This window comes from Bufo bufo, chromosome 1, assembly GCF_905171765.1.
Source record: "Bufo bufo chromosome 1, aBufBuf1.1, whole genome shotgun sequence".
NCBI classification, from domain to species: Eukaryota; Metazoa; Chordata; class Amphibia; order Anura; family Bufonidae; genus Bufo; species Bufo bufo.
This window is the reverse complement of record NC_053389.1, coordinates 454477939-454499767: the sequence shown is the minus strand read 5'-3', so window position 1 is coordinate 454499767 and position 21829 is coordinate 454477939. Positions and strand designations below refer to the sequence as shown.

Sequence of the window (21829 nt, the reverse complement as noted above, 5' to 3'; positions counted from 1 at the left end):
TTACAGCGCGTTTGAACGCTCAAGTGTGAACCCAGCCTTAGGGCAAGATTTACCATCTCTCTACACCTGGTTTTTGTCATTAAAAGTTGTATAACCTAATTTTATGACCTTTTAAATGCCATTGCACTAAATGTAGTTGCAACTGGCATTTGTATGCTGCCCTTGCCAGTTTCCAAAAAGTGAAAGTTGCGAGGGTGGTGCATAGGTGGGGCCATCAACCTGCCACATTTATCATCATTTTCACCGGAAAGTGGCCTACATGATGACTGAAATTTACAGCAGCTACAAGCTGGAGTAGATATCATTCTGGTACACAGACTGCTGACGAAGATATTTAAGTATGACGAGGCTGCACCAAATCATATATTAATTGCATCTTCTAGTGGTACAGGTCCTATGCATCCTGCGGGCACAAATACAGTTGCAATCAGGGCAAGTACGGTTCTGGACAGTTAGTATCCATGGTCTGGATTTGGACCATGGTCCACCGGTTGAGTACCCCTGTTATAGACCATATAGCAGCTGCATGGGTTGTCTCTATATTACAGTATGTAATCCATTAATTTTGCCCCTAGGCTCAAAAAGTTAGCAGTGGTAAATCCTACACAAATAAATTATAATAAAAACGACACAGGAGCTTTATGCTAACACCTTCAAATTCTGTCCCCTTAGACGGCATGGTCTTACAAGAGAACCTTGCTCTCCTGGAACTCTACCTTTTGCTAGCAAACCCGCTAATTCCGGTGGCACCAGCTGACAATCTAATGTGTAGGGTGGACTCCCAATTCTTCCCTGAGAGCAGGTGAAATAAAAATTGGGCACACGCATACTCAGCCCAACTTAGCATGCATGTGTATGAAGGCTAAAGAGAAATGCTTATCCAATACGTATGGTCAGACCTATACCCAGTCATGGACAGACTCTGTTCTGCAGGTTTCTTTAGTTACAGCGCCTTCTTCTGGCAGAATTTACAGGATTAAAATAATCCTTTAAATGTGAGTAAAGCCACACCAAGATGGCAGAACAATGTGAATTTCATTTTTTATTTTAACTCTTTCAGTACTTCTGTACTAGTTTCATACACAGTACCTGTTCATAGATCTCTTGGTAAGTGATAGCTTGCTTGGTTCCGGTAACAGGACTATCATGGATAACTGCAAATTGATTCCCTCTTCCACTTTCAATGTGACGGTCAAGAGCATTGTAACAAATATTAAGTTCTCCGCCAACGAACCTGGCATAGAAAAAACAGGATATTTTATTGAAACTGTAAACTGTAATATACCGTATATGTATAAAACTAACAGGGACTGCTTCACAACATGCTTCATTAACATGAACATTTTGTCAAATCAGATTGTATTCGTTGAGAAGACCCTGCGGCACTCATTGAGATTCTCTGGGGCAATTTAAGCAAAGTTTAAGTGAAGACATGATATGCCCAAACCCTGGGAGCAAATACTTGGCACTATTTCCAGACAAGTTGATATTACATGTGTAACGGAAGTCTTGGCTGGAAACACTGATGTGTCCATATACCATGCATTTTTCATTAACGGATAAAGAATATCTACTGTATATTGGGTTATACTGCACATAGGGCCAGATCTTCCATTAGGCACAAGCCTCGTGCCTATGGCTGCACTTGGATCAGGGATGGATTAGAGTTTTTAATGCAGTACTCACTATTTAAAGGGAACGTGTCAGCTATATTTTTTTTCTGCCAATTAAACCCAGATAGTGAGACAAGTTTTTTTCATTTTGTTTCCTGAACATGATTATGGGGGCTGCCATCTTGCCAGTATTTAGAGACCTGCTTTACAGCGGCTACCATGGGCCACAGATACAATGGTCTGGAGGAGACTCATTGACTTATATGGGAGAGTTCTCTAGGCATGCTCTGTGACTTGTGCAGAGGGCAGGAGGGAGTAGAAGGATCATACATGGTGAATTTTGATATGCCTGATACTTCTTTAATTGACATATGACATCAGGCGAAATACTGGAGACACATGAAATAGACTGTGGGGGAGATTCATCAAAACTGGTGCAAAGGAAAACAGGATTAGTTGCCCCTAGCAACTAATCAGATTGATAATTTCATTTTCCAAAGGAGCTCTGAAAAATGAAAGGTGGGATCTGATTGGTTGTTATGGGCAACTAAGCCAGTTCTTCTTTGCACCAGTTTTGATAAATCTCCCCGTGTGTTAGTTTGCCGGTGGTTATTTGTGTTGGCCGTTTACTCCCGGTGTTGGACAGAAATACAACTTTTCCCATCTCTAATCCTTTGTTAGATATTTTACGTACACAGAAACTCACTGACAGACACGCACGCACTCACTGACAGACAGACAGACACGCACGCACGCACTCACTGACAGACACGCACGCACTGACAGACAGGCACGCACGCACTCACTGACAGACAGACAGACACGCACGCACTCACTGACAGACAGACACGCACGCACTCACTGACAGACACGCACGCACGCACTCACTGACAGACACGCACGCACGCACTCACTGACAGACACGCACGCACGCACTCACTGACAGGCACGCACGCACGCACTCACTGACAGGCACGCACGCACGCACTCACTGACAGGCACGCACGCACGCACTCACTGACAGGCACGCACGCACGCACTCACTGACAGGCACGCACGCACGCACTCACTGACAGGCACGCACGCACGCACTCACTGACAGGCACGCACGCACGCACTCACTGACAGACACGCACGCACTCACTGACAGACACGCACGCACTCACTGACAGACACGCACGCACTCACTGACAGACACGCACGCACTCACTGACAGACACGCACGCACTCACTGACAGACACGCACGCACTCACTGACAGACACGCACGCACTCACTGACAGACACGCACGCTCTCACTGACAGACACGCACGCACTCACTGACAGACACGCACGCACTCACTGACAGACACGCACGCACTCACTGACAGACACGCACGCACTCACTGACAGACACGCACGCACTCACTGACAGACACGCACGCACTCACTGACAGACACGCACGCACTCACTGACAGACACGCACGCACTCACTGACAGACACGCACGCACTCACTGACAGACACGCACGCACTCACTGACAGACACGCACGCACTCACTGACAGACACGCACGCACTCACTGACAGACACGCACGCACTCACTGACAGACACGCACGCACTCACTGACAGACACGCACGCACTCACTGACAGACACGCACGCACTCACTGACAGACACGCACGCACTCACTGACAGACACGCACGCACTCACTGACAGACACGCACGCACTCACTGACAGACACGCACGCACTCACTGACAGACACGCACGCACTCACTGACAGACAGACACGCACGCACTCACTGACAGACAGACACGCACGCACTCACTGACAGACAGACACGCACGCACTCACTGACAGACAGACACGCACGCACTCACTGACAGACACGCACTGAATGACGTACACAGAAACTCACTGACAGACACACATACACTTACTGACAGACATCCACACTCACTGACATACACTCATTCACTGACATACACACACAGACACTCAATGACAGACACACATACATTTACTAACAGAAAGACAGACATACATACATACACTCACTCACTGACAGATACACACACAGGCAGACACTCACTCAGTCAAACACTTAAACACTCACCTCCCTGGGGTCCAGTGTGGTGCAGCTCCTCAGTCCTCCAGCGTGCCGTTTAGTATGCCGGGGCCGGAATGATGTCATATTCTGACATCACAGAGGGCGCGCGAGGGAGGAGTGGGGAGATGCTAGAACAGCCTCCCTTGCCGCCCGCCTCCTCTCCTCCGGTAATTTACTGGCAGAGCAGGCACCTGCCATCAGGGTAAGCAGATGCCTGCTCTGCCATATTTAAGAAGGACCTCTACCTCCTGGCCCCCCCTACAACGGCGCTGGGGGCGGCTCAAGAGCCGCTCGCCCAGGGCTGCAGCCCCAGTCAGGGGGAGCCCACCAGGGTGCCCCCAGCAGGCCGGCGCCCTAGGCGAACGCCTAGTTCGCCTATATGGTTGCACCAGCCCTGGTCATATTTTGGGATATTGCAAGATCAAGATGTTTAAAACATAAATATCGCTTAAAAAATAGTTGGCCGATCTCATCAAAATGTGAGGCTTCTGATTAGTGATGAGCGACGTTTACAAAAATTCGATTCAGCTGCCCCTTAGTGATGAATTATTATCATGAAGTGCATTTCTTTGCAAGTAGCGGCCCACTCATTGAACCCCTCAGATGCCGCGTTCATCGCTGATTGCGGCATCAGAGATTAAAAATGAGGGCTTTCAGGGGTTAATTGGTTAAAAAAAATACTCACCTAATCCATTTGAACGCGAAGAAGCTGCTGCGTCCATCTTAATTGAAGATCCCGAGCAAAATCTTGTGTGGTGAGTGATGATGTCATCAGGCTGGCTGACGTGGTGACATCATAGATCACTGCACATGATATTTTGCGCGGGATCTTAAATCAAGATAGCCGCAACGGCCTCTTCGAGCTCAAATGAATGAGGCAAGTATGTTTTTTTTTTTTTTTACCACCATTTCAGGGAAAATAGATTTGTTACCATGAAGCACAAGGAAATTCGGATTGAAGTCCACTTTCGATGCTTCGATTCACTCAACCCTACTTCTGATGACTGTTATTTAAAGTACATCTTAAAAGGTAAATGAGATAAAAGAGTGACGTGGTCTAAGTCCTCAGGATAAAAAAGTCCAATCAATAGAGCAATTGAAAGACAAAACTTTGACCTAGTTAACTCTTCCTTTCCCATTTCAAGTTGACTTAAACTAGAGCGTTTAGGAGGAGAATGATTTCTTATGTTATGAGCTCTACTGCTGGGACAACAAATGTGAATTATTTGAGGCCTGGAGGAAAATAAAATAGGAATAATTAACGATCACTCATTTGTTAGGAATATATTAAATGTCGAGGAAGAGATAAAAGCACAAAATGTCCTGTATCCTCCTGACTGAGCTTGTTGTGTAGTGGAAGAACAGCTTTGCCTCCTGATGAAAGGCTTTGCTAATGTAGATACTTCCCAAGAGGCCAACGTCCCTAAAGGTTTATAAAAATGACGACAAGTAGAGCCGGGAGAAAACTGTTAATCAGAATAATGAACTGGAAAGCACATTCTGAATAATTGGAACTGGTTATTAGTTTCTGATCATGATCACCTGCCCGGATTTAGAATCCTTCCATGCATTCGTCTTGGAAGGCATAATTACCTACATGGACAGAATTTATATTCTCAGTTTACATCTGTTCCGGCTGGGACAATTATAAAGCACAACTCTAGCAATATGGTCAATTTAATAATGTTTGCAGTTCTCCGGTAGCAGCCATTAGCAGTATTTATGTGGTCATATTGCTGCCAACTAAAGAACTAGAACAATAATGGCAAATGTACGTGTCTTGTGTGCCTCATTAACTACTCATACAGTGAGCTGGGCCCTGGTGGATAAGAAGATACATATTACAAATGACACATGTGTTTCAGCCTGGGATTTGTCTAAAAAGTGCTGCAATTTGTTGCCAAAAAGGATTTCTACAACTTTTTCCAACTTGCTCAAAAAGGGGTGTGGCTGATCAGAAGGGGTTTTTGCACCAATATAGTTCCACAGTTCTGGCGTTAAAGGGGTCATCCAACCCCTATAATGCCCCCCAAAATTCCCGGGTACCTCATATAGATTATACTTACCGCTCTGCCCAGCACCTGCATTGCTTCTGATGCCCGCACGGCCACCGCTGCATCTCCCCATTACGAGGATCAAAGAATCCGGCGATGGGGGAGCAGCCAATAGCAGGTCGCGATGGGACGAGCCTTCCTAGCATCGCGTGTGACACCAGGGAGGCTCGTTACCAGGCATCAGGAGCGACGCGAGTGCCGGGTAACGGTGTAAGTATAACCTGTTTGAAGTGTCAAGGAATTTTGGGGGGCAATACAGGGGTTGGATAACCCCTTTAAAGTCTATCTCAAAGTAAGCCACCCATAGTTGGTATAGAGCTAGACAAGAGTGTCTGTCCCTGTGCTACATTTATCATCCAGCCTGAACCCCTGTGATAAATCTGGTGCAGGTCTAAGCTTACACCTTCCATAGGATCAGTAGATATACCCTAAACCTAAACTTTCTCATCACCTCCAGGTTTAATTTTTTTAAATTTGGTGGGCAAGTTGGTCTCTATGGATCCCATTATGGATTTCTAGCATTGCCAGTTTCCAGCACTTTGTAAACCAGAAAAAGTAAACAATATATACACACAGGAGACTGTGCTCACATTTTAAAAATTAAAAGTTTAGATTAAGAAAGGGACACTGACAGGCCCTATAAACATATTTAGTTATTCCTATGCAGTCATAGATCTATTAAAGTGTATTCCAACGATATAGAGTACCCCCTGTCCGCATTGTAAACCATGTAAAAAGCACTTTATATTCATCTGTCAATCACATTTCTTTATGCCCAAGGTGGGTTTTTTTCTCCTACCTTCGTGCCCAGCCGCGCCTCAACTGTCGCTTCCTAGCGCCGCCCAGCTCATTATTATTCACTGCGCTGGGCGGCTCTTACATGCCACGATCCTGTCAGCTGCCGCGCATGCCCGATAGATACTTATGGGCATCGGCCTCAATCGGACCATCTGCGCATGCGCCGGCACCCTCCCAAGCCTGTAATTGAATCCAGCGCCCGAGAGAAGAGCGCTGGATTCAATTACAGGCTTGGGAGGGTGCCGGCGCATGCGCAGATGGTCCGATTGAGGCCGATGCCCATAAGTATCTATCGGGCATGCGCGGCAACTGACAGGATCGTGGAATGTAAGAGCCGCCCAGCGAAGTGAATAATAATGAGCTGGGCGGCGCTAGGAAGCGACAGTTAAGGTGCGGCTGGGCACGAAGGTAGGAGAAAAAACGCCCCTTGGGCATAAAGAAATGTGATTGACAGATCAGTATAAAGTTGTTTTTACATGGTTTACAATGCGGACAGGGGGTAATCTTATATCATTGGAATACACTTTAATAGATCTATGACTGCATAGGAATAACTAAATATGTTTATAGGGCCTGTCAGTGTCCCTTTAAAGTTCAAAACATATTGTAAGCAAGTCTTAGGACCCTTTTACACGGGGCAGGTATCAGGGTGATCAATAATGGCCATTTGTATGTACTATCATTCCTATTCATTGCCTGATGTAAAAGTGCCACTGATCACCTGACAAAATAGCAAATGCTTGTTCATAAGGTGATCACCGTTTTCATGACTCACCAAAATGTACGAGGATAAACAATCATAGTAACGATCATTCATCCCCATACATTCCTGACTATTGCTGCATGTACAGTAAATGTAGCCAACAAGCAAGCATAAACATCTGCATTCCCTATCGTTACCTGCTCTGTCCTCCTGTGCCAAAGGGCCTTTATGTGTTGGATAGGTGTGCCATATAATGGTTAATACATGTTTTTTTATTACAGGCAGATATTGATTAGTGTTACAAGTACACTTGCATAAATGGCCCTTAGCTTTCTCTACTGAACTAGAACATAAAAGTTTATCTTTATGATTTCAATGGCCTGATGTTCAGGATGATTATCAGAAATAAATGTTCCCATGAATGCTAGTTCCTGATAATATGCTAAATATACTAAATCTATAATATGCTAAAATGTTCAGCTACATTGTCATTTCTGGGCAGCAGATCACGCTGTCCAAACAGCGATCTGCTGCCCAGAAACAATGCAGCTGTATGAGGATGAGCGACAGCAGTAGCCATACTGTGGAGGTGATCGCTGCATGTAAATGCAGCTCTTCATCTCCACTAACAAGCAGGCTCATCGCCTCTGTGGAAATCCAGCTTCAGGTTTAACCTGTAGCCTGAAGTTGTTTTCCAGGCTGATATCACTGATATCATACCCCGCTCCCCAACTGATCTGCTATAAGGGTCTATTCATACGACTGTAGGCCATATGTGCCCGTATTGCGGACCACAAGCGGCGGTTCCAAAATATATGGGCACCAGCCGTGTGAATCCCGTATCAGAGATGCGGACCCATTGACTTAAATGGGTCTGCAATCCTCAAGATATAGCGCAGTGCGCAGAGGCACAGATCGGAAGCGATTCTGTCGGCTTCTTAGTCCGTGCCTCCGCACCACAAAAGATGGGACATGTCCTATCTTGTGCCGTATATTGCAGATCACTGACCCATTCAAGTCAGTCAGTGGGTCCGCACTGCAATACGGGATTCACATGGCGGGGATTAGTTTTCCAGGTCAGTACAATTTTTTTAATGCATTTTAATACCGAAAAAAAAACTAAAAACCTTAAAAAAAAAAAAATTATGTTTTTTTCCACCACCATATTCTGACCCCTATAACTTTTTTTTGTAGATATGCTTCCATAGCTGTGTGAGGGATCATTTTTTTTGCAGTGCAATCTGTACTTTTCAGTGATACCATTTTAAAGTGTGTGGCTCTCTGATCACTTTTTGTAAAAAGAAAAATTGGGGAGTTGAAGTGACAAATAATGCCGAATTGGCTGGCTTTATTTTTTGAGGCTTCGAGTTATTAGTACAGTGTAACAGGTTCCCCGATCTCAGCTGTTTAGATGCCGTGGTCACATTTGACCACGGCATATTAGGGGTGAAATGTATGCGATCAGCCATACGGCTGATCGCATACATGTGCCGCAGGTCTCTGCTGTTTGTAACAGCAGAAACCCGGCGGCTATGGTGCCACCTGCAAGCGCAAAGTTTAAAAACGCGACTTCCGCCGTACGTATAAGGTGGAGGTCGTGAAGGGTTAAAGACTTCAAATTTTGAAAAAGGACTGCATTTTACAAGGTATGTTGTATTTGTTATATGCGAGTCTCCCTTCGAAAGATATCCTCCAGTCTGCCAGTCAAATAACACCAGTGATCACAGAGTCTAGCCCAGGTGTCATCAACCTCTGCACTTCAGCTGTTCTAAAACTGAAACTCCCAGCATAGACACTTGCTCAGCTTTTCTTGGAGCTCCCATAGAAGTGAATGATGCTGGCAGTTGAAGTTTCACAATAGCTGGAATGTTAGAGGTTGCTAATATCTGATCTAGTATCCTAACAGACAATACCCCAATAGGGGCCTAGGAGTCTCCAATCTCCAAAGCCAGAAGTTATTAAAGATTGTTTCTTGTCCTAAGCTAAAGGCTATATCACACTGGCCGTTATTTTGGCCAATAATTTCTAACGAGGGTTCACATGAATGCTCGCTTGCGATCATCTTGCAGTGTAATGCTGCCGCCATTGGGCATTTCAGATTTTTAAGCATGCCTAAAGATCAGCACTTGCCGGGGGCAGATCAAGCAGTCACTAGACACGCAAACCACTAGACAGCATGGGGACGAGTGATGGCATAATGATCACTCCTTCCCGTGCTGCGGAGGAAATCGCTGCATGTAATAGCAGTGGTCTGCTCCACTAGCTAGCGATTGCTGGGAGGGAACGCTTCCGTCCCGACAATCGCTTGATGATCTGCCTGTCTAATACAGGCTTTAGTTAGGAGCGATGATATACAGAAAAGTAGAAGATATGATGCCATAAAATGCAAAGAGCTATAGGATTTGTTTGGCTATCCTTACCTTTGCCATTTTCATGTGTGTATTTTGACCTGTCACGTTCTGTTGAACCCTGGAAAGGAGTCACCCTTTCAGTTACTGTTTCGTGCATAATTACAACGATTCAGCCTGAAATAAAATTTATCTGAATTGTTTATATACCGTGCTTTATTGTGGTATATGCATGTACTGTATTTATGGCATGAAAGTTAATAGGCCTCAGAAACTTAAAACAGAGGCTGTTGTCACTCTCCGTATAAAGAGTGTTTACAACAGAACATTCATAGTAGAGACAGTGGATGTCTAGATCAAGCATGTCAAACTCAAAGGCTAACATGGGCCAAAAAAACAAAATTTAAGTTTATGTGGGCCGCATCAAAAAAATAAAAATAAAATCGTACATTTTCATAGAACAACATTGTTGTTTCATGACTGCTGACCCCCAACATCCCGTTGCCCAATAACACAAGTGAGACCTATATATATATATATATATATATATATATATATATATATATATATATATACAAATATTAAACTTCACTATAAGACGCACCTAGGTTTTTGAGGAGGAAATTAAGAAAAAAATATTTTTAAACAAAAGTTGTGCTTTTGGTGGGCTTTGAATTAATGGTGGTCTGTGCATGACACTATTATGGGGGATCTGTGGATGACGCACTGTCATGTGGGGGACCTGTGGATGGCGCTGTTATGGGGGATCTGTGGATGGCACTGTTATGGGGGGATCTGTGGATGGCACTGTTATGGGGGGGATCTGTGGATGGCACTGTTATGGGGGGATCTGTGGATGGCACTGTTATGGGGGGATCTGTGGATGGCACTGTTATGGGGGGATCTGTGGATGGCACTGTTATGGGGGGGATCTGTGGATGGCACTGTTATGGGGGGGATCTGTGGATGGCACTGTTATGGGGGGATCTGTGGATGGCACTGTTATGGGGGGGATCTGTGGATGGCACTGTTATGGGGGGATCTGTGGATGGCACTGTTATGGGGGGATCTGTGGATGGCACTGTTATGGGGGGATCTGTGGATGGCACTGTTATGGGGGGATCTGTGGATGGCACTGTTATGGGGGGATCTGTGGATGGCACTGTTATGGGGGGATCTGTGGATGGCACTGTTATGGGGGGATCTGTGGATGGCACTGTTATGGGGGGGATCTGTGGATGGCACTGTTATGGGGGGATCTGTGGATGGCACTGTTATGGGGGGATCTGTGGATGGCACTGTTATGGGGGGATCTGTGGATGGCACTGTTATGGGGGGATCTGTGGATGGCACTGTTATGGGGGATCTGTGGATGGCACTGTTATGGGGGACCTGTGGATGGCACTGTTATGGGGGACCTGTGGATGGCACTGTTATGGGGGATCTGTGGATGGCACTGTTATGGGGGATCTGTGGATGTCACTGTTATGGGGGATCTGTGGATGTCACTGTTATGGGGGATCTGTGGATGTCACTGTTATGGGGGATCTGTGGATGTCACTGTTATGGGGGATCTGTGGATGGCGCTGTTATGGGGGATCTGTGGATGGCGCTGTTATGGGGGATCTGTGGATGGCGCTGTTATGGGGGATCTGTGGATGGCACTGTTATGGGGATCTGTGGATGGCACTGTTATGGGGATCTGTGGATGGCACTGTTATGGGGGATCTGTGGATGGCACTGTTATGGGGGATCTGTGGATGGCACTGTTATGGGGGATCTGTGGATGGCACTGTTATGGGGGATCTGTGGATGGCACTGTTATGGGGGATCTGTGGATGGCACTGTTATGGGGGATCTGTGGATGGCACTGTTATGGGGGATCTGTGGATGGCACTGTTATGGGGGATCTGTGGATGGCACTGTTATGGGGGATCTGTGGATGGCACTGTTATGGGGGATCTGTGGATGGTACTGCTATGGGGTAGGATATCTGTGGATGGCATTGTTATGGGGTGGGGGGATCTGTGGATGGCATTGTTATGGGGTGGGGGGATCTGTGGATGGCATTGTTATGGGGTGGGGGATCTGTGGATGGTGCTGTTATGGGGGATCTGTGGATGGCATTGTTATGAGGTGGGAGATCTGTGGATGGAACTGTTATGGGGTGGGATATCTGTGGATGGTACTGCTATGGGGTGGGATATCTGTGGATGGCATTGTTATGAGGTGGGGGATCTGTGGATGACACTGCTATATGTCATCCACAGATCCCCCTCATAACAGTGTCCCCCAATACACCGGCCCTCTGCTCACCGAAGTATTTATAAACGTGAATCCTTATCCTGTTATTAAGTTGAACTAACACTGCGCTCTCCCATGTTCCCATGTTCCCCTGTATCCCCACAGCACTTACGAACACGCTTCCATAGCAGGCAGAGCGGACGGCACCAGTAACGTCACTCACTGACGTCGCGCGTCTGCTCCGCCTGCTTCATTCATAAAGTGCTATGGGGATACAGGGGATACAGGGGAACATGGGAGAGGGCAGCGTTAGTTCAACTTAATAACAGGATAAGGATTCACGTTTATAAATAAAGCACTTACTTAAGCTTCAATAGCAGGCAGAGCGGACGGCAGCAGTAACGTCACTCACTGGCGCCTGCTCCGCCCACTTTATGAATGAAGCAGGCGGAGCAGACGAGCGACGTCAGTGAGTGACGTTACTGGTGCCGTCCGCTCTGCCTGCTATGGAAGCGTAACCAGAGCAATGAATATCTTTGCCGGGCCGCAAAGATATTCATTGCGGGCCGCGGGCCGCATGTTTGACACCCATGGTCTAGATAGTGTAGTGTGCAAATGCAGAAAAACTGCTACCAGCTAGGGAGACAGCTTTTAAAACCAACTGAAGCGGAGAAAACAGCATAAGATATCTTTGAAAAGCATTCCAGTGTTGAGAGGAGGTGCATACAGAAGCTCTGTGGATATAAACGGTTTAAATGGAAGCTTTTACCCCCCGCAGCTAAACTGTTCATGAGATTAAAGCTGTCTGGTGCCTGGAGAGACCTAAAATGGCATAATCCAGATATGCCCACTATAATACATCATTCCATGGAAAACTGTAGTAACATTAACTGAGTACTGCAGAACTTAGTCTGACATTGGATGTTGCCCCATGGTTGCATGTAGAAAGAGAATTGTCGCACCCTTTTTTCAGGATGCTTATGCTAAAGTAAACTAGATCAAATCAGGAATTCTAAAATAAATTTTTCATTGAACAGATTCCGACACATCTCTTATTGTTTGTGTGAAAGGCCTTAGGTTTCTGGATGACATAACAACCCATTGAACACCTCCCTTTGTTCAACAGTGAGTGTGGCACCTAAGGAATGTATCATATCCATAGGCGTCGCTACAGGGGGGCAAGCATGCCCCCCTGCTGATTCCCCTTTAAAACGCTGGCCGCCAAACTGAAAGTACTTCCCATGCTGCCCACCCGCTTCACTACGGGCTCCTTGGCAGTCTGCAGCCAAGTGAATCTTCCCCCGCCCACCTGAGCTGCTATCGGCTGGGAGGGAGAGGGCAGCACTGCTATTGGCAGCCTGTGTATTTCAGCCTAGCAGGGCCTGCAGAGGCTGAAAAGAATGGGGCTTGGGGATTTAACATCAGGAAACATTGTTGCGCGCCCCTCCCCCTGCCACCGCGCCTAGAAGAAGAAGGCATGAGGACAGAGCACATCAGAACTGTAAGTACCTTTTCCATCTGCATTGCACCCCTGACCAGTGCCCCCTGAGTTACATTCACCCCTGACCAGCGCACCCTGCGGTACATGCACCCCTGACCAGTGCACCCTGCGGTACATGCACCCCTGACCAGCGCACCGCGAGTTACACGCACCCCTGACCACCGCATTCTGAGTTACAAGCAGAATAAGTAGTATTAGTTGCACACACCAACAACACCCACAGGGTTATTTCACAAAAGGGTGAAGAGTTTGGAGAAGTCAGGAGAAGTGAACAATATACACTGCTCAGAAAAATAAAGGGAACACAAAAATAACACATCCAAGATCTGAATTAATTAAATATTCTTCTGAAATACTTTGTTCTTTACATAGTTGAATGTGCTGACAACAAAATCACACAAAAAAAAAAAAAAAATGGAAATCTAATTTTTCAACCCATGGAGGTCTGAATTTGGAGTCACACTCAAAATTAAAGTGGAAAAACACACTACAGGCTGATCCAACTTTGATGTAATGTCCTTAAAACAAGTCAAAATGAGGCACAGTAGTGTGTGTGGCCTCCACATGCCTGTATGACCTCCCTACAACGCCTGTGCATGCTTCCTGATGAGGTGGCGGACGGTCTCCTGAGGGATCTCCTCCCAGACCTGGACTAAAGCATCTGCCAACTCCTGGACAGTCTGTGGTGCAACGTGACGTTGGTGGATAGAGCGAGACATGATGTCCCAGATGTGCTCAATTGGATTCAGGTCTGGGGAACGGGCGGGCCAGTCCATAGCATCAATGCCTTCGTCTTGCAGAAACTGCTGACACACTCCAGCCACATGAGGTCTAGCATTGTCTTGCATTAGGAGGAACCCAGGGCCAACCGCACCAGCATATGGTCTCACAAGGGGTCTGAGGATCTCATCTCGGTACCTAATGGCAGTCAGGCTACCTCTGGAGAGCACATGGAGGGCTGTGCGGCCCTCCAAAGAAATGCCACACCACACCATTACTGACCCAATGCCAAACCGGTCATGCTGGAGGATGTTGCAGGCAGCAGAACGTTCTCCACGGCGTCTCCAGACTCCAGTCACGTCTGTCACATGTGCTCAGTGTGAACCTGCTTTCATCTGTGAAGAGCACAGAGCGCCAGTGGCGAATTTGCCAATCTTGGTGTTCTCTGGCAAATGCCAAACGTCCTGCACGGTGTTGGGCTGTAAGCACAACCCCCACCTGTGGATGTCGGGCCCTCATAGAGACTGTTTCTGACCGTTTGAGCAGACACATGCCCATTTGTGGGCTGCTGGAGGTCATTTTGCAGGGCTCTGGCAGTGCTCCTCCTGTTCCTCCTTGCACAAAGGCAGAGGTAGCGGTCCTGCTGCTGGGTTGTTGCCCTCCTACGGCCTCCTCCACGTCTCCTGATGTACTGGCCTGTCTCCTGGTAGCACCTCCATGCTCTGGACACTACGCTGACAGACACAGCAAACCTTCTTGCCACAGCTCGCATTGATGTGCCATCCTGGATAAGCTGCACTACCTTAGCCACTTGTGTGGGTTGTAGACTCCGTCTCATGCTACCACTAGAGTGAAAGCACCGCCAGCATTCAAAAGTGACCAAAACATCAGCCAGGAAGCATAGGAACTGAGAAGTGGTCTGTGGTCACCACCTGCAGAACCACTCCTTTATTGGGGGTGTCTTGCCAATTGCCTATAATTTCCACCTGTTGTCTATCCCATTTCCACAGCAGCATGTGAAATTGATTGTCACTCAGTGTTGCTTCCTAAGTGGACAGTTTGATTTCACAGAAGTGTGATTGACTTGGAGTTACATTGTGTTGTTTAAGTGTTCCCTTTATTTTTTTGAGCAGTGTAGTTCAGTGGTTAGCACTAGTGCCTTGCAGCGCTGGGATCCTAGGTTCGAATCCGACCAAGGACAACATCTGCATGGAGTTTGTATGTTCTCTCCGGGTACTCCGGTTTCCTCCCACACTCCGAAGACATACTCATAGGGACCTTGGATTGTGAGCCCTATTGGGGACAGTTGGATGATAATGTCTGTAAAGGGCTGCGGAATATAGTAGCGCTATAAAAGTGCATAAAATTTATATATATATATATATATATATATATATATATATATATATATATATATAATATCTCTATCTATCTATATATTATATCTCTATCTATCTATCTATCTATCTATATCAACATAGCGGATTTGAAAAAAAAAAATCTCCAATTCAGCTCACTTTTCTATTCAGTTATGTTGTCCTAGATTGTTCCCTTCTCCAAAATCTTCACCCTTTTGTGAATAAGCCTCTGAGCGTCTGTTCATTGTTCTTCTTTAGTGACATGTTTAACATATGGGATTATTTACACAGCCCTGGTGTTTGCTGAAACTGCTTTAAACTATAAAGAAAAGTTTGAGGGTGTTTCTCTCTTTCTCAGGTCTGAAGCAATACCGAGGAAGAAAGGAAAACTCTTGAAAGCTTGTCTTTTAAGTATTAGGTTAGTACAACAAAAAGGTATCCCTGCATACCGCAATACTCTCGTATTTTGTAATCTTATTTATATATACTTATTTCGTTTTTTTCAGTTGTATGATTAAGTGGTGAAAATTATTAGTGCCCCCCATTTTTGACTGTGGTATCTTATGTGCCTCCCCTATATATTGTTCCTAGAGTCGCCACTGATCATATCACAGCATCTAGTGGGTTAAACAAACAATTATAGTTATTTCCAATCCCCAAGATGTTGGCATAGGTTATAAGTTGCACTTACTATTAATGGAAATGTCTGTGCTTGCTAGTGTTGATCGAGCACCAAAGTGCTCGTGTGCTCTGGCCGAACACATCGGCATGCTCGTGTGGTCCACCAAGCACAATGGAAGTCAATGGGAGAACCCCAGGCACCCGCTGCTCGGAAGAGAAGAGGGTGTCTGGTTCACAAAAAAAGGTTAGAAATTATTGGAAATACCATCAAAATTGGTTTGGAAACAGCATTAAGAGGATGGCTGGATGCGTCTTGGATTCCTATTATCTACGACATACAATAGACAACCACACGAAGGCTATATGCCAAAAGCCATGTATGTGCAAGCTATCAATCTATCCATGAGACAGATGACAGGCTTAGTCAGTATATCTTACAATGGCAGCCTTGTGCACTATGAGACATTTCAAACCAGCTCTTATCTGACTAAGGCCCCTTTCACACGGGCAAGATTTCCGCGCGGGTGCAATGCGTGATGTGAAGGCATTGCACCCGCACTGAATCCGGACCCATTCATTTCTATGGGGCTGTGCACATGAGCGTTGATTTTCACGCATCACTTCTGCGTTGCGTGTAAATCGCAGCATGTTCTATATTGTGCAATTTCCACGCAACGCAGGCCCCATAGAAGTGAATGGGGCTGCGTGAAAATCGCAAGCATCCGCAAGCAAGTGTGGATGTGGTGCGATTTTCACGCACGGTTGCTAGGAGACGATAGGGATGGGGACCCGATCATTTTATTATTTTCCCTTATAACATGGTTATAAGGGAAAATAATAGCATTCTGAATACAGAATGCATAGTACAATAGGGCTGGAGGGGTTTAAAAAAATAAATAAATAATAATTTAACTCCCCTTAATCCACTTGCTCGCGCAGCCCGGCTTCTCTTCTGTCTCCTTCTTTGCGGATTGCAGAAAAAGGATCTGTGGTGACGTCACTCCGGGCATCACATGATCCATCACCATGGTAAAAGATTATGTGATGGACCATGTGATGACCGGAGTGACGTCACCACAGGTCCTTTTCCTGCAATCAGCAAAGAAGGAGACAGAAGAGAAGCCGGGCTGCGCGAGCAAGTGGATTAAGGGAAGTTAAAAATTTTTTGTTTGTTTTATTAACCCCTCCAGCACTATTGTACTATGCATTCTGTATTCAGAATGCTATTATTTTCCCTTATAACCATGTTATAAGGGAAAATAATACAATCTACACAACCCCGATCCCAAACCCGAACTTCTGTGAAGAAGTTCAGGTTTGGGTACCAAACATGCCGATTTTTCTCACGCGCGTGCAAAACGCATTACAATGTTTTGCACTCGTGCGGAAAAATCGCGCATGTTCCCGTAACGCACCCGCACCTTTTCCCGCAACGCCCGTGTGAAACCAGCCTAAGAGCCAGTAAGCCTCAAAGTTACTTCAGATCTGTTGGATGGCTTGAGTTTTTACATGACAAAACTGTATAGTAAGGTTATTGAATATTATGTTAGGACAAATCAGAAAACTTTGTCTCCCTAATGATATTGAACTAGGAGCGCAGGACCACCCAAGCCATCCAACAGATCTGAAGTAACTTTGAGGCTTACTCAGATGAGAGCTGGTTTGAAATGTCTCATAATGCACAAGGCTGCTATTGTAAGGTATGCTGACTAAGCCTGTCATCTGTCTCTGGGATAGATTGATGGCTTGCATATACCTGGCTTTTGGCATATAGCCTTTGTGTAGTTGTCTATTGTATGTTGTAGATAATAGGAGTCCAAGACGCATCTAGCTATCCTCTTAATGCTGTTTTCAAACCATTTTGATGGGGTTTCCATCAATTTCTAACCTTTTTTTATGAACCAGACACCCTCTCTTTTTCAGAGCAGGGGGTGCCTGGTTTGATGCTCGGGTCTCCCATTGACTTTCATTGTATTAAATTGTACTCGAGCACCCGCAGTATTCGGCCGAGCACTCGGATGTGCCGAGCATAGCGATGCTCAAGCTGAACAGCAGTTAGGCCGAGCATGCTCACTCAACACTAGTGCTTGCATTATCACCATGATATGGTAGTGCAGTACCTCAGTGGCACACTACAAAGAGTTAACTAATGTAATTTAATGTCTGTTAAGTTAAATGTAGTGATGTACCATTACAATATCTTTATATGCACTTTATACATTCATAGCAATGTATGTGCAACATAGGGTTAACCTTGGGAGAACTCTTAAGTTGCCAGGGTGATGGACTTGGTCCCGCCCCCTTTCCAGTTAAGAGTTTGTGTCTAGCAAAGCTATAGGGAAGACCTACATGTGTAAGGTACACAGCCAGAGAATCTTCATCTCTGAGGCTACAGCTGCCACTCCACTACTAGAGTATCCCTGAAGGAAAGAAACCAGACATGCTAGAAGGTCCAGATTCCAGACCCATCCAGGCCGTGCAAGCTTCAGACAGCAAAGTATTTGCTCATTTATGGCAGAAAGTATTATTGCTTTTGGCACGTATAAAACATTGAAATAGACTTTACATCCATAATTTTGCACGGGAAACTGCAGAATGAGTTAATAAGGAAAGTATAACACATCTGTGGTTATCTTGGGAAGTTATCAAAGTATTTTTAGTGAGAATCAGGTAGTACTAAAACTAGCGTTATTTTTGTTGCCTATACACTGCTATTGAGAGAAGATTGCTCTTTGCTACACTTTGGAACTGTGACTTTTGCTGCTATATGTCCTACTACTACTACTACTACTCCTACCATCAACTTAGTAAAGAGACCGTTATCTGTTGCAACCAACCAGCGTGATTATTGAATCCATCATACGCCAGCCACTTCATCTGCACTCCTGCCTTGCACGCCTGTCAAATACCTAACATCAAGGGCATCCATCTAACACCAGGCAGGAGCCCCAATACCAGGGTGTGCCCTGAGGAAACAAATGGTGCGCCCTCCAGTCACTGCACGGCCCCAGGGAAAGCCAAAGGGGGAGTTTGCCACTGTGAACTGTAAATACTTTTACCACCAGCATATCCACTACCACTCTTATCCTCCTCACAGGCCCTCCCCGGTGGGTTGCTGCAATAGCCGGGTGGTTTTCTGAGAATGACCTGCCCACCGTAACATACAGGTTTAGGTACATTGGAGCCTTACTACAGCTTTTCAACAAATGCAGTTGAGCATGAGGCCTTAACATCAAAGAAATGTCACGTGTTAAAATAAATCAACATTGTGTTGTGTTCATGCAATTCTTGAATGCAATTCTGTTAAACAAAACGACACCAGAACATTTATGTAATTGTAATGATAATTCTGCCCAACTCTCCTCCCTGCGCGAAACTAAACTGAGACAAGTAGTCAGTGATCGACTATATTATGTTAGCAATTTTTATTTGGAAGTTGCTATCTACACCTGCAGTGTACCAGGTAAACTTTGTTTAAAGCAAAAAGAAAATTCGATACATGATAAGGTATTGTGCCATACACATTTTTCAAGGTGAAATTTTTTAGCAAGTCCTAAGCCATAAGTGTGTGTATACGAAAGCCTGTTTTAGAAAGTTTGACCTCGAATATATTTTCTTTTTTATGAGCAAATAGACAGAGTAAATATAAAACACAGGTGTGTAGGACTCTGGAATCTGGTATTTCAGTATGGTAAAATTACTGTTATATTTAGGTACAATGTGTCTTGGTGGGGTAGGTTTTCTCCTTGTGGCAAAGAGGAGTCTTATAGGGCAGGTATGTCAGACTTTCACACTTCCGTGTCCATGATGACATCTGAGACAAGATGGTCAGTAGTGTTCACCGAATCGAAGTTCACAAAGTGGACTTCAATCCGAATTTCAAGGTAAATTCAATTCGCCACGAGGCTAAATTACCTTGTGCTTTGTGGTAACAAATCAATGTCCCTAAAATGACAGTAAAACAAAAACCATTCATACTCACCTCAACCATTTGCATGGAAAGAGTCCTCTGCCGCCATCTTGATTGAAGATCCTGCACGAAATCTCGCGCATGGTTCCCCATCATTGTTCCCACTATTCAAAGAAATGCGCTTTGTGACAAAGTAATTAGTCACAAAGCGAATTTGTTTCTGAAATTCGGCAAAGTATTGAGAGCTTTGCTCATCCCTCATGGTCAGTGATTCATCCGTAAAAAGGTCTATGAGGGATCCTTGTTTGGTCAGTTTTTTGCCCGCCGTGTCTCATCTGTATTTCATAGACACGGCTAAGCTGAAAATTAGTTTCCGGGGCATCTCTACCAATGGCCCGTGAAAACCACAGAACAAACATGGATGGCATCCATGTCGCGACTGTGGTTTTATAGACCCCTAGACTATAATGTGCGTGAGGGATCCGGACAAAAATAGGACATGCTTCCGTGATGTTGCCACGTACCCATAATCCATGGAAAATCATTAAAATCAATGGACACGGGAGAGGTCTGTGGAGACCACGAACAGCACAAGTCCATGATTCACTGATGTGTGAAAGAGACCTAAGGCTAAGTTCACACTTGAATTTTTCTGTGGTCTACCATTACACATTTTTGCAGATAAAAAGCTTGCTAGATCTTAAATGCAGTCTTGGACTGAACCACAAGGGTACAGCGGTGAATCCCTTGGTGGGCCCCCAGTCCCTCACCCCTGGCACATGATACAGTAGACTGACTGCACTACATATAGATAGGCAGCATACAGCACCTTAACCATTATTTAACAAACTATCCAGTTTATTATTAATGCATTGGAAGGTGGAGAAGACTTCTAGGCACAAAGGCAGGCCAGCCTGGACCCGCCTTATTGAGGTTTCTGCTGGGACCTCAATAAGCAATCATCTTGTAGCATCTTGCTGCTGTCTGCCGCTGGGTGAGCAGGTAGTATTTGCATGTATCCGTATGGTGGGTCCCCAGAATGAATTTTACTGGTGGGCCAATTTTTATCGCGAATATCGCCACTTCGAGAATATTTCGAATATAGTGCTATGTATTTGTTATATCGAATATTCTGAATTTTTTTCCATCTGAACACGATTCCTCTTTGCATCTTGCTTGTGGGCCAATGAGAAGGAAGCAATGTCAAGTTCGCAACAATACTTAGTGCACCAATCAGTAATCTATAGTCAGACCTGCTAAAATGTGAAGTTGCACGTAGTGCGAAAAAATATTGTAATCACTGCCAATTAGGGCAATCGCGAATATATTGGATCACTTGACTATCTGCAAATAAAGCTATTGTAATGTTCTGCCGTGCCAACCATTTTCTCCAGTCTCAGGAAACTGATACCAGCTTGAAAAATGTCGCCAAAGTGACCCACGCCTGTATTTCGCGCTACGAATTTGCATTATGCGATTTTTACATTGCCGATTTTTCGCGTTCAATAAAATAATCTCGAATTCGCGAATATATGATGAATATTCTACAAAATATTTGTGAAATATCGCGAATTCGAATATAGCCCCTGCCGCTGATCACTAGCCCTAGGCACCCCAGTCCAACACTGCTTAAATGTATGCGAGAGTTGTAGAATTTAAACTCACATTTTGCATTGAGAAAGCACTTCTACTCTGTCCATTACAATTTTGCATAGTATTTTTATCTTGACTTGAATGGAGAAGAAAAATACAATGAAAGAAGACGAAAGTATAATTATGCACAAGGAGACAGCTGTTCTGGGAAGTGTTCATTGAACTGCCTATGGAAAATTCCATCAATGTTCTGCATGTAAAAAACATTCTTA

General features: G+C 45.2%; 1 protein-coding gene across 1 annotated transcript in view; it reads right to left on the bottom strand.

Annotated features, from left to right (window-relative positions):
• The window catches only part of ACSS3 (acyl-CoA synthetase short chain family member 3), a 119257-nt gene that overhangs the window by 62846 nt on the left and 34582 nt on the right, over positions 1-21829 (bottom strand). The window contains exon 3 of the mRNA XM_040408490.1: positions 1090-1234. Coding sequence (XP_040264424.1) covers positions 1090-1234 — 145 coding nt within the window. The remainder of the gene's footprint in view (positions 1-1089; positions 1235-21829) is intronic.